General features: G+C 42.4%; 1 protein-coding gene across 1 annotated transcript; it reads left to right on the top strand.

Annotated features, from left to right (window-relative positions):
• The first annotated feature begins 11,702 nt into the window (after positions 1–11,702).
• On the top strand, positions 11,703–13,564 carry MAGOH (mago homolog, exon junction complex subunit). Its single transcript, XM_063407065.1, has 5 exons — positions 11,703–11,860; positions 11,975–12,033; positions 12,178–12,288; positions 12,593–12,675; positions 13,277–13,564. The coding sequence occupies exons 1-5, from the start codon at positions 11,752–11,754 to the stop codon at positions 13,374–13,376; spliced, it is 462 nt and encodes a 153-aa protein (XP_063263135.1). The 5' UTR covers positions 11,703–11,751; the 3' UTR covers positions 13,377–13,564.
• The last annotated feature ends 47 nt before the right edge of the window (positions 13,565–13,611 follow it).

Consider the following 13,611-nt stretch of genomic DNA (forward strand, 5'->3'; position numbering starts at 1 on the left):
TACTGGAAGTACGACAATAGTTTTGGCTTTACACATAAATGACTCAGAACTAAACACACTGTTAGTTTGCTCTCTCTTCCCTCTCTCCTGAAAAAATGAAATCCTGGATGATACAATGCAATACTACACAACACAACCTTTCCCCACCATGTTATTTAAAGCCCTTGGAAGCAGTGCATTTATTGAAATTCTCTTTCAGTCAGTTGTTGGTCCCAAAGGAAGCAGCCAAGCAGGTAAAACTTTTCAGGCACAAAGAGTTATTACCAAACTAACATGGACTGATGTACTGGTAAATATCAGTGGTTTAGTTTTCTATTTAACTGGAAATAGGTTTTTCTTACTTCAGAACATTCTTCCCTTTCACTTAAGTATTTTAGCAAAGTAATATGGTAGCAAATAGGAAAAAGTGGAACAACAACAAAATTCTCTCCAGGTCTAAAAGCAAAGACAGCACAAAATAAAATTGAAAGAGCCTCCTAAGAGAGTCTCAAACCTACCTCCCAAAACAACTCCCTTTTTGACTTACTTATGCTGTATTAGCAATAAAACTATATTTTTTGTTTCACTTCTTACATACAGGGACTGTACAGTCTGAGCTAACCCACACCAGCCCTGTTCTGCCTACTCCCATTAAGATGCTCTGTGGACTGCAGGGACTCATCTGTGTCCCTCAGTGTTTATATAACACATGTAACTCAGTCACCTTTCTGCCTGCTGCAGGAATATGTGTGCTCATTTCCTTCACTGTTTGTTCTCCATCAAATCAGCCCTTTAACTGTGGGAAACACTTTCAAATCTGTCTTCCTAATTTACATCCTTGCCTTGAGGGGCCTCCAGCCATGGGCTGTTGTGAGCTCTTTCACTGCTCCAGTGCAGGCATTTATAGAGTCGTGCCAGTTCCAGTTGTTTGACTTGTGTGGCTTTGAGCCCAAACTCCCTTGCCAAGACACAAACTCAGAGTCCAGCGTTACACAGATAAAGATGAACTTGTGGCTTTTGCTATAACAGCAACAGAGACCATGACACAACCAGCCTCAACAGATCACCTCCCAGAGTGTCCCCAGAGTGTCCCCTGTATGCCAGGGTGCTGAATGTGGATTTCTCCTCCCAGCTTCCAGAAGAAGCCAACGAGTTCCAGTCCAGGCTGAGTTCTTGTCTTTTACAGGAGGGCAGTAATGCTAACCTGTATCTGCACCTATGCATCAGAAGCAGAATGAGAATTAACATGCTTTAAAAATGATACTCCTTTTTCAAATTTCCATGTACCTCAGTGGGAGAACATTTCCTTTTACAGGATTAGCCACAGCTGCCTGCTGAATTCCCCACACTATCAAGGAAAGCACTGTAATCTTGTCAGTGGTGATAAGGCAGTGCCTTAGCAGGGCTGAAGTTATGTCAGTGAAACAAGCAAATCTCCCTGATAGTTTGATAGGCCCTGCCCAGCTCCAAGGATGATGGACACAGGATTACAGGAGGCTGCACTGATAATTTTGTCTTCACATCAGTTCAGTTCTTCAGCCTGTGCCTCAGCTGGAAGTCAGGTGGAAGAGGAGAAGTTTTACACACAGTTCTTGGCCAGGTGCAGCTGAGGCCAAATAGCAAAGACATTCCACGTTACCCTGTTCAGGACTTTATCTGCTGAGCCTGCCAATCAAGGAATCACTTAGTTCCTACTGCAGTAATTTCTTTTCATCCATGTATTCCCCCACTGGGGCTCAGCTGAAAGCTGCAGAGGAGTGGGTGAGGTTAACAGAATCTCTTGCTACAGAGGTCTTTGCAGGAAAGGCCAAAGTAGAACCCTTTTTTCCCCTTTGGGAGATCAGAAGACATAAGCTCCATCCCAGGGTTGTGAGGCATGAACTCTCTAAACTACATCTCTCCTTGTTTCTCCATTTTTTTAAGGTGATTTAAGAACTATCCATACAGACTCTAATCATAAGAACCTACTTTGTCTCCTGCAGACTAAGAGACAAAAACAAGGTCTTGGCTCACAATCCCCAAGGAAAGTTGTTCCTTTGCCTTGGCTGTGGCTCTGCCCAGGATACAAATAAGCAGTGATGCTTTAATCCTTACAACTTACATGCACAACCACCAAATACAGAACATTCTGGTATTTTCTTCAGTCATGCTGTCGGTTTACAGAAGCTCATAGAGCTACAATATTTGCTGGAGAAGGGCTGCAGTTTCTCCATCCATGGAAGTGTGCAAGGCCAAGTTGGTATATCCAGGTTTAGTGGAAGGTGTCCCTGCCCATGGCAGGAGGCTGGAACTGGATGATTTTAAAGGTCCTTTCCAACCCAAATCATTCTATGATTCCATGAATATGCACGGCACCAAGATGATTAAACCAGAGAATGTATGATATTCAAAGTATGATCACTGGCCCAGAATAGACTCTAAGTAATACAAATATACACAGATAGGGATGCACCCCAAGCCTGATTTATACACAACCAAAGACATGGGCCATCTGCAGACCTAGATAAATTAATTGAGAAGCTGTGACAAGACCATATGATGATGATGTGTTGTTTGTAACACATTACTCTGGACTTTGAGCTACACTATGCCAGGAATTAGCTACAGTTACGGTTTCCCATAGCAACACGATATATGGGACAAATTGCTCAGGAAAACCCAGCTGAACAGGAGCTGTACCTCCCGTGGTGAGCCAGGCCAGGTGTTCCCTTGCTTTGCAGGAAAGTGAAATGCAGCTCCTCCATGTGCATGTGCAGCATTTCTTGAATTTAGTCAAAATGTGCCCCTTTCATAGCAGCTGGCGTTTTACCACTCCCACACTGCTTCAGACCCTGCAGACGAGCCTGGTCAGGCCAAAGAAGGATGGAGTAAACCCACTCAACTTGCCCCTAGGTTCCCTGTTGTTATTAATTTAGTAAGTCTTGTGCACAGGAGGTGCAGATGAGGTCCCTGTCCCTGCACACTGATCGTGTTTAAATGCACTGCAGAGCACTGCAGGTGACACCAGTGACTGCAGATCTGCACGTCCTGACCCAATAATGACACCCAAAGTGTCACCTGAGACAGCTTCTCTGTTGGGATTTCTCACAGAGCAGGTGGGCATTAGGCAAATCCACCCCCCAGCACTGCACAGGGCAGGGATGGGCCAGGGGAGCGAAGCGGAGCTTTCGGGGGCAGCACAAACAGCACAACATCAAAAGCCTGCTCACATCTTGGCCAAAACACAAACACACACCAGCATTTGTACTTATATTTTAATGTGAGGCAGAATTATCTCCCTCTTCCCTCAGGGACCTGTGTGCCATCTGTGTGACCTACACAGACAGGCTACCAAGGGTTCAATTTAATCCTAAATACTTGAGCAGCACCTTCTAATGAGCAAGTATACAGAAGTCTTTCAATTTCAATGAGTCACTTCAAGGCAAAAATACTAATGAAGACAACATAATTTGTAGTGTCAATAGCTATTAGTGCTATGAGGGCTCCAGAACACGATGAGCTTTGATTTAATGTCTCCCTTTTAGAGCACACTCTACCTTCAGAACAAGAACAAGGCCAAAGAGGAATAACCTTCAGGTGCTCCTGCAGATCAGGAGTCCACAGCCATACATTACTTTGATTACCATTCCCTCATTTGAGAAAAATCAACACAGTGCTATCAGAATATTTATGTCATCAGACCAAATGAATCTCCAACAAGATGTGAAATAATATTCATAAGTATTAATTACTGCATTTTTGAGACTCTAGAGAGTACTTCTTGTTTTTGGGACTACAGGGAATCCATCTTTTCCAAATCAAGCAGTAACTTTGCTGGGTGACACTGATCTTATGCAGTATCAGTTTTGCCTACTTACCCCCACCTCTGCAGCAGCAGGCCTTCAGTATCTCCTTTTCTCCACCATTTTTTAAAGTAAATGCTGATCAAAGTATAAAGTTTGCCTCCAGAGAGGGTGAGATGAACTGATAAGGAGGGAACATGAAACAGGAATGATCCGAGAGCAATGGCAATTAGGAAGAAACAAAGAGCAGCTGGGCTGGAACTGGGGGAGGGCAATGGCCCCAGCTGAGACTTTTTCAGAAGGATTTGATGATTCTCTAAAGAGGGATTTTAACATCCAAGTGCATACACACAGGTGCTGCTGACAAGAAACAGAACAACGATAAAGAAAAAATACAGAGGATAACTTTTTAGATGTGAATTCACGTCAGCCTTTGGCACCTGATTATTAGTACCAGCACTTAGTATAAAGCAAAAATATTTGGCAGTTTGAAAATTGTGTTCACATGTAATTACTGTGCTGGCATTCACTACATTCAAAGGAGCAAAGAACTGCATGGTAATTTCTGATAAAAAGGCAACTCCACCAGCTCCTTCTTTACACTGCTGTGACAACACAGGAAGACAAAGGTGATTACTTTCTCTTCTACCACTACCCTAAAATTAAGCCTTTCCCCAATGACACTCATTTGGCTTAACAACTCTGATTTGATGAGCACATTGAAGGAAAACTTGTCTAGTTCTCCGACCATCTCAAAGACTGCTGGAGTAGAACTGAAGTAAGGCAAACAAGTCAGTGATGAGCTGGCTGTGAAGAAAATATGATTTCCTTAGCAAATGACTCACATAATAAATTTTCCATCAGACCTCCATACTTTTAAATATTTTCATTTTTCTTTCTTACTCTGTGCAAAAAACTCAGTCACTGTCTTCTACTTACACTTCATTTTGAGACAGAATGCAATTTACTCCCCTACAAAAAATACCAGAGTGGGTATCATCTCTTCAAACTCTTGAATAGTGAACAAAACCTGAAAACAAATCTATATGAACCTAAACAGCTTATCAGGCCAGCACAGCCAAGACATTCATGTTTCTATAACCCAAACAAGACAGGTACAGTCTCATGCAGGCACCTTTGATCTACCAGACTGCAGGACAAACCACCCAGCTGGAGCTGAGTTCACTTAAGACAAGTGAAGTTGGAGGGGGGAAACAAAGAGAGGAAAAAATGCAAGGAAAGAAATTCATCTTTAGCAAAAATAATGCAGTTTTAATGGACCACAGAATATCAGACCCAGCAAGAAGATGACCTTTTCTCCAGTACTGACATAACAAAGCAATAGAACACAAATGCTGATAAACCAACTTCAACTTTACAAAATCAATTTATGTGAGAATACAAGAACAAAATCCGTGACCTTTTCTTTACTATTAAATAAACCAGATCCATCTACTGAAGTCTTCTTTTTGAACAAAAGTGATTGCCTGACCTTTCTTATTCCACTGCAGGATGCAAAGTGACTGGGTGATTTAAGCTCTTCTGTTCTTCCCAGATCAGAGGTTTGTGCCACCACAGAGAGGAAGCTGTGCCCATCTCCCCAGCCCCAAGACAGGAGCAGATTCTGCAGGTACCATCAGAGATCTGTGACACGGCCCCAAAATGAGGGACAAACACCAGGCAGGGCTGGAATAGGAGAGGATATTTAGGCTGGAAATTGCCTGTCCATCCCAACCAGCCCTTGTCTGCACAGCCTCCTGCAACACACAAGTATCAGCTCATGACCTGCTCAATGAAGACTGTTAAAAGTGATACACGTTAATAGAATATTTTATCTTGTATATCAACACCATATTATATACAGAACACTGACATAATTTTGTATGCTATTCTCAAAGAATCAGAAGCACAAAATACATTATCTGAAATTAACCTTTTCTTGATAATTTACTGGATTCTCTATACACACAGTTTTAGAAACACCATGAAATAAAAACATAATGTAAATGAATGATAATTACATAATTAATGTAATGACAGTCTAAACATAATTTTACCTGTAATATTTCTCTTGTGGAAGCAATGCCCAAGTAATGTTCAACAGATGGATGCTGCTGCCTGGGATAATGGCAAAATAAGTTTATTCATCGAAAATAGAAGTGTTTTATTATCTCCAATCCTTTTAATCCCAAGAGCCATCTGTGGGCAAGGCCTTCTGTTTGACACAGAAAAAAAAACCATATGCAAGTGCATTTGCCTGTGTGGAAATATATAAAAATATATACATTAATTCCTGAAGCTGGCATCCAGCACTCTGTCAAAGGGCTGTCAATAAGGAGATGCTTGTGCACCAGCCCTGGGGTTTGACAGGATGGACTCAGCCACAGTAATCCTGACTGACTGGAAATGAGGAATAATTCCTTGAGAGAGACAGATCACTGTATTTTGAGAAATAACTCCCTGGCCTCTGGAAGGAGATTAGTGTATTACAGCCAGTATCATCCTTTTCATCTTGGTTGTTTCCATTCTCTTATTTTTTCACTTTTAAATCACTGAAAAAACTGCTAGTGGTATGAACATGGAACAGAACCAATGTGATGGCTCCTAGGGGCAGGAGAGCCATTACACACAGCAGAACAGAATCTTGAAAAAGATGACCAAGAATTCTCAGAGATGAGGGGAAAAGGACAGGGGAACATCAAGACTGAGAATTGTATCTCCTGGCTGCAAAGCAATAATGCTGAGAACCCAGAATCTGAGATGATATGGTTTCATGCAGTATGGAAGGGACAGTTTTCTGCCAAAACCCAAGAGGTGGAGAGACTAAATGCTGGTATGCTCAGAGCTGAAGAATAAAGAGCATTAGTGAGCAACGAGCACCTGTGACACTGCTAATTTCAGGGCCTGCCCACCTATTGCTCCTAGGAGCAATGAGACCCCTGAACAAAAGCCACGGGGTACTGTGGAAAGGTGCATTTACTGATAAAACAACCTTTTCCTGGATAAAGAAAAAAAAGGAGTTGCCATGACAACCCTGAATGGATTCAGCACATCACCTGTGCATGAAGTGTCTCTGCAAGGGCTCTCTTGAACGCTCAGGGTTTGCTTCTCACTTGGGACTCCTCAAAATTGTACAAGGTTTTAAAAAATAAGGATTGCACAGGAAATGGATGGGACTCCTGCATCCACCAGATCAAAGCCTGCTCGAAGGCACAATTATCTATGCTAGAGGAAAGAGGTGTATTTTTCTTGACAAAATTTTCAAATGACTGTGAATATGGGAGAGTCTGGTGCGTGCAGGGGACTAGCAAGGCTGGAAGTCTTCCATGAGAAGGCAGACACGCCTGAGGTGTTTCCTGTTTGGCTAATGAGGCCTTATGCTTGGATTTACTGACCTACTACACCAGTTTCTTTCTTTATAGAATAAGAGAAAAGAAAAAACTCAAATATTGGAATCAAATACATTGGAAGAATGAGTGTTTTAGAGATTATGACAAGCATAAGAAAAAAAATGCAAAACCAATTAAAAAGTACACAGGTAAAAATGTTATAAATAAATAAAATTCCACTTAACTTTTTGTCAAATTGTAACAGAGAACATGAGGCCCACTTACAGCAGTATAAGCATGCCTAGAGGTAAAATCTAAAGTTTCTGTTATAAAAGCAGTGCCCCAGGTCTCTCATCTCTGTAAAGCTTGTGAAATTCTGGTGTGTCAAAAGGTTCTGTCACAGCTTGGATTTAAAACAAACAAACAAACTTGATAAAGCATTTCAAATAAAGAAAAAATAATAGAAGAATATTTATTGAAGATAAAGCAAAGCCACGTGGAAGCAAAGAGAAGTTCCTTTGCAGCCCTTGTCTGAAGTGTCACCTTGAGAAGCTCAACACAACCGGGATGTCCTTCCAGTCAAGGAGGTAAAATGTCCAACACTGCTTTGATATTTCCACATTTACAGAGACATAACCCACCTCTAGAGCAAGGTCATGGGCTGAAGGCTAAATAAATACCTGTGCTCACTCCCTGCCACCAGGGAAACCTTTAAAGAGTTTGGCAGATTTGTTTAAATAAAACCAATTTACACAGAAATACATGACTGGAATACAGCACTTGGCTAATGGCAAAATGAAGAGCCTGAAACATGCAGTGACATAAAATACATCTTTCTTATGTAGTTCTTGGGGAACTACTTAGAGGACAATTCACAAAGGCTAATTTCAGTCTAATTGTGCAGATTCTTCCTCAGAAGCAACCACTGGAGATAAACTCCCCATGTCAGCCCTCATAACTATCTCTGTGAAATTTTGAAGTGAGAATTAACACACATCTGTTTTTCAATAAGAGCAAATCCTATTTTGTGTAAGTTCAAGACACAGTTCTACCATGAAAAATAAACAAGCCATTTAAATAAGTTATCTTTGTTTTCTTAAATGATTTGTGGCAATAAACTCTAAAGAGTTGGATTCATCAGTACTGGAGCCCAGATATTCTTCTCAGTCCTCATACACCACTGTACCCCAACTTCCAGCCTTGCCAAACCCAGCAGACTCAGATGGGGGCTGACTTGTTAAATGAGGAAGTCAGTTACATTATAAATTTGCATTTGACACAAAAACAATCTGTAGAAAAAGCAGGGAAGCAAAATCAATCAATAAAAGACTTCCTTAAAACTCACACAAATGTTCAGGTGGGAGAGCAGATCTTGTCTGAGGGCAGGGGGATGAATACAGCAACAATGACAGACCCTTCCAGTCCTGCTTTCTATTAATTTCCATAAATCTTTCTCCTTTTCAGGCACTCATTTACACTCAGGAGTCTACGCTAGGCTTAGGATTTGGTTCTTCTAAAGCAGAAGTCAATACACCCCATTTTTGTTTACTAAGTCATCACCAGTGAGAACTGCCCTGTGAGCAAACAGAGCCTTTCAGTCAATAACCAGCCACTGTGGGGGGAGCCTCACCTCAGAGGAACAGGATTGTTTTACTTGGCACCAAAATAATTCATGCTCTTTCTTAAAGAGGTGTATTTTTAACCAAGTAGATGAAACTTGGCCATATTTGCAATTCCAAAATACAAACTCTACTAAATTCTGCATAAAAATGTAAAGTGTAGGGTTAACACAGCAATCCCCAGTTTGTCTCAGCAGCCACAACACACTGCTGACTCAGCCGGGTTTGATACTCATTATCTCTCGCTTAATGAAGAGGCAAAGAAATTAACATTCCTCAAAACCAGAGCCAAATTCTCTTCCCAGCACCTAAAGAAGTTGCACAGGCATAACAAGGATCTCTGTGCAAAGTCAAGATCCACACCATGGAGCACGTTAAATGCTACAGAATGCATTTTAAAGAAGTATTTTAGGGATTTGTTCACTTTCAGAGATTATATTATCTTAACTTTCCTCAGCAAAAGCAGTTTCTTTGCTAGGGGAAGCAGTAAGAATTAGAGCCTCTGCAGATACAAGGAAAAAGAGTTTTATAAAATTCTCTGTGTTTGGAACACAGTTTCACAAGTTACAGACACAGAAAAACATCAGAAAACAACCTATCACAATCTGTGAAAAAAATTCTGTCACCCCGTTCTCCAAAGTGTTCAACATTTCTAGTAAAGAGGAAAAAATAGCAGAAATACAACTATTTCAAGAAACAGTCACAAAGCTTGCAGTCTTAAAACTAAGTTAAATTATGGATCCAAAGTAGGTTGATTCATTGAAGCCATCTGCTCTTTTATTGACATGAGACAAAACCCCAAATAAATGGAAATATTCAGAGCATGTTTATCTGATTTCTCCCATTTTTCCAAGTCCCACAGATACCTGCTCCCCATAGGTCAGATGAGAAAATCATGTAAATTTTGCTCTTCTTCAAAAACAACAAAAAACCCCACCCTAACCCAATCCCATTATAAACCAGTACCAGTATCAAGATTCCATATGCACACTGTTATATTTCAGTCCTTCTATCATATGTAAAAGAATGCTAAAAATATGTGTTTATACAGATATTTTCTTCTGAGGCAGAACAACCATGTTTACACACGTTTTTAAGCAGAATGAAAAGCACTACAGTGCACACATTTGTGCCTTTCACAGATACACACTTAAGCCAATGCATTCAAGCATAATATGTTTGGGATTGTAAATGTGTCAGGATAACCCAAACAACACTGGCAGCAATTCTTTACCCATTATATCGCCACCAAACATGAAGTTTATTTTACTCAGACAAAATCCTAAAATACTCACAGCAAAAAAACATTTTTTTGTCTCACCTATAGTATGCACTTATCATAAAATATGTTAGAATTAATGTAGAGAACTCAAAGACAGTTGACACCCCCAGAAGGAATTGAAATGCAAGTTGTTGGGATAACTCCTATGCCAGTTTGCTCTTCCCTCCAATACTATAATTTAAATAAATTTACATTAAGCACTGATATTCCTGAAAAGGCTTATAAATAATTTAAACAATTCCAGTGGAGTAATTCTCTCACAAAAAAAAATCCCAAACCAAACAAAATCAAACCACTGAACTTGGGGACAAACCACAGAGTACTTGGGTATTACTTTTAGATTGAACAACCAAGTTCTCGAAATAAGCAGGGTAATAATTCTGCCAAAAAAATCCTTCCATCTGGAATAAATACAAATGTTACATTTTTTAAGGTTATGTTTTGATTTCTTTGCAGTACCTGCAGATGTTATAAAGCAACAGGTTGACTATTTCTGTGTCAGTAGGACTCTTCTACTGAAGGGACAACTTTTAGACATTTTATAGAATGGACATTCTATAGAATGCAGAATGCAACTGAGAATATTCAAGCACAATGATGTGAAAAACAATGAATAAAAGGAAATACTGCCTAACTTAGCCTTGCTATAAGTCTAAGGAAAGCAGAGAGGGCTCCACTAGCCCTGCAATGGGATGTGAGGCAGCACCATCTAAATGGAATCACATTCATCAGTGCAAATGCATTTCCAGTGCCACCACAGTACAAACCACCCTCCTTCATTCTCAATACAAAGCATCCCACCTAGTGATGAGTACAAGAGATACCCTGTTTCTGAATTTTTCTTGCAGAAGGGAATATTTTACAGAAGGCTGTGCCTCTGGCTATCTCCTTCCAGCAGTTCCCAAAGCAGAAAAGGGCAGGATTTACACCCAGTCCATTTACTCTGAAACCTCAGGGCACCAGTGATGAGAGATCTCAACACACCAGTCCCAGTGAGGCACCAAACTGCTTCAGGAGACAGAAAATCGTCCACTTGTGGTTCATTTTGCTTAATGTGATAAAAGCACGATGCTTGTTCCCTCTGTGCAGAAAGGCGATCACAAATGTGTCTGGGGTTAACTCACCTGGGGGAGGTGTGCCACTGCCAGCTCTGGGATCAGTCACCATCTCCCCCGGGGCTAGCCCAGTGGGTAATGTTATCAGGCTGACAATGGCAAGGGTGTGGCTTTGAGCCTTGGGTGGGCCACTTAGTCAAAATATAAATCTCATGGTTCTGGGGGCCCCCTTCTAACTTGGAAAAAATGCAGCATAACAAGGTGTGGGTCGATTTCTTGTAGTAGCACTGGATGTAACCATCAGTGCTCATCACAAATGGCCCCTTATACATCAATGGTATGACTAATATTACTAGAAGGCTGTTATTAGTAATTAGTGAATAACTGTTCCCTCACGGGGCCCGCGGAGGGCCTGGGACTCTGCCCTGGGAACAGCGGAGAGGCGGCGATCCCTCACCTGACACGGTCTCGTGTCGCTACGGGCTGTCCCCAGCTGGCTTTGGGCCGTGTCCCGGCGGGATCCCGGCCGTGTCCCGGCCGTGTCCCGGTGGGGGCTGGCTCGGCGCCGGTGCAGCCCCGCTGAGCTGAGGGAGCGGGCCGGGCTCTCCCCTCACGGGCCCGCCTCGCGCACCGCCGCCCGCCAGGGGGCGCCCGCGCCCGCCGCCGCCGCTCTTCCTGGCGCGCGCCTGTCGCGCTGTGACGTCCATGCCGGGCAGCGGGGCGGCCATGGCGAGCGATTTCTACCTGCGCTACTACGTGGGGCACAAGGGGAAGTTCGGACACGAATTCCTCGAGTTCGAGTTCCGGCCCGACGGTGAGAGCGGGCCGGGGGGCCGGGGGGCCGGGGGAGGTGGGCGGCGCTCCCGGAGGCTGGGCTGCCGGGCCCGGGTAGCCCCGGCGGGGTTTAATTCCTGGCCTCTCCCCACAGGTAAGCTGCGCTACGCCAACAACAGCAACTACAAGAACGATGTGATGATCCGGAAAGAGGTGAGGGCGGCGCGGCTGAGGGCGGGTGTGCCAGCCAGAGGGGCGGCTGGGCAGGGCAGCCGGCGGAGGGGACCCTGGGCAGGGCTCGGGGTTGCATTTCGCTGCTGGGTTGTATTTATTTCTCTGCTGGAATGTTGTGTCCAGGCTTATGTGCACAAGAGTGTGATGGAGGAGCTGAAGAGAATAATCGACGACAGTGAAATCACGAAAGAAGATGATGCTCTGTGGCCTCCTCCTGACAGAGTGGGCCGACAGGTAGGGTGCACAGTGTCTCTTCTAATTGCTCTTTAATTTTCATACGTTAGCTCCTTGGAAGCATAACTAAACTTTTTCTTCAAGACAGTATTGTTTTCAGCCGAAAGGGAAACAAATACTGCTTTAAAACCTGAGTAGTGCCTCAATGGCAGTGTAGTTGTGGAAATATAATCCACAGACCTGCTGCATTTGATGTCTTTGTTATAAAAATTTGTAATAAAAAAATAAAAACCATCACAGTACTGAAGTGTTTCTGTAACTGGTACCATGAAGCAGTGAGTTCCTATAACCTTTCATTTTTCAGGAGCTCGAGATAGTAATTGGTGACGAGCACATCTCCTTTACCACGTCAAAAATCGGTTCCCTCATTGACGTAAATCAGTCCAAGTACGTACTCTGCTTTTTATGCTGCCCTTCTTTCTATTTATTAATCTGTATTAGAACTTCCTGATTATTTGATACATGTGTATTGTTTGAAAGTGTGAATCAGCTCCTGGGGCAGCAGTGCTCTGTGTTGCAGCACAATGTGCCAAATGCCTTTAGACTGTGACTGTGGCATTACAGGCTGTGTTCTCAAACTCACTGAGAGCACACCGTGCTGTAAGAGCTGTTACATGCATAGAGAGTCTGAGCTGCCACTGGCCTGTTTGTACCAATTTCTTTGGGAGAATCAAGGTATCTGTATTTCATCTAAGCTGAAAAGACTGACTTTTGAGGGGGGAGGTGGGGGTAAAATCCTAAGTGCTGTTGACAGTTGCTTTCATGATAAAAATGCTTATTTTGTAAAGACTTAAAATGTTCACAGTTGGAGTACAGAGTATTTAATCAATCAGTGTAGAAGGAAATAAATTTGTTAACGTCTAAGATGACATCTGAAAAGTCCCCATATAGGCTCTGGGGTTTTTTAATACATTAGTGCTGTAAACTGTTCTCTAAGAGCATCAGTCTTCATTTTTTTCCCCTTTTTTCCTTACGTTGTGCACTGCAGAGATCCAGAAGGCTTGAGAGTGTTCTACTACCTGGTCCAGGACCTTAAGTGTCTCGTCTTCAGTCTTATTGGACTCCACTTCAAGATTAAGCCAATTTAAATCAGACAAACTGAAGTTTGTATTGCAGTGTTAGCAGTAGGGATGGGAAGAGAGGATCCTGTTCCAGTTCTTCACTGTTGCTGAAATTTTTTTGTACTTTAGATTATTTTTTTGATTGTTGTGTTTGTTGTTGTTACGAACTGTCAATGACTCAATAAAAGGGTGAGAGTTGCATTTTTAATTTTTAAGCTGTGGTGAGAGACTGACTTCTAACACTTTTATAATGGTGCATTCA

The sequence above is a fragment of the Prinia subflava genome, chromosome 10 (assembly GCF_021018805.1).
Source record: "Prinia subflava isolate CZ2003 ecotype Zambia chromosome 10, Cam_Psub_1.2, whole genome shotgun sequence".
NCBI classification, from domain to species: domain Eukaryota; kingdom Metazoa; phylum Chordata; class Aves; order Passeriformes; family Cisticolidae; genus Prinia; species Prinia subflava.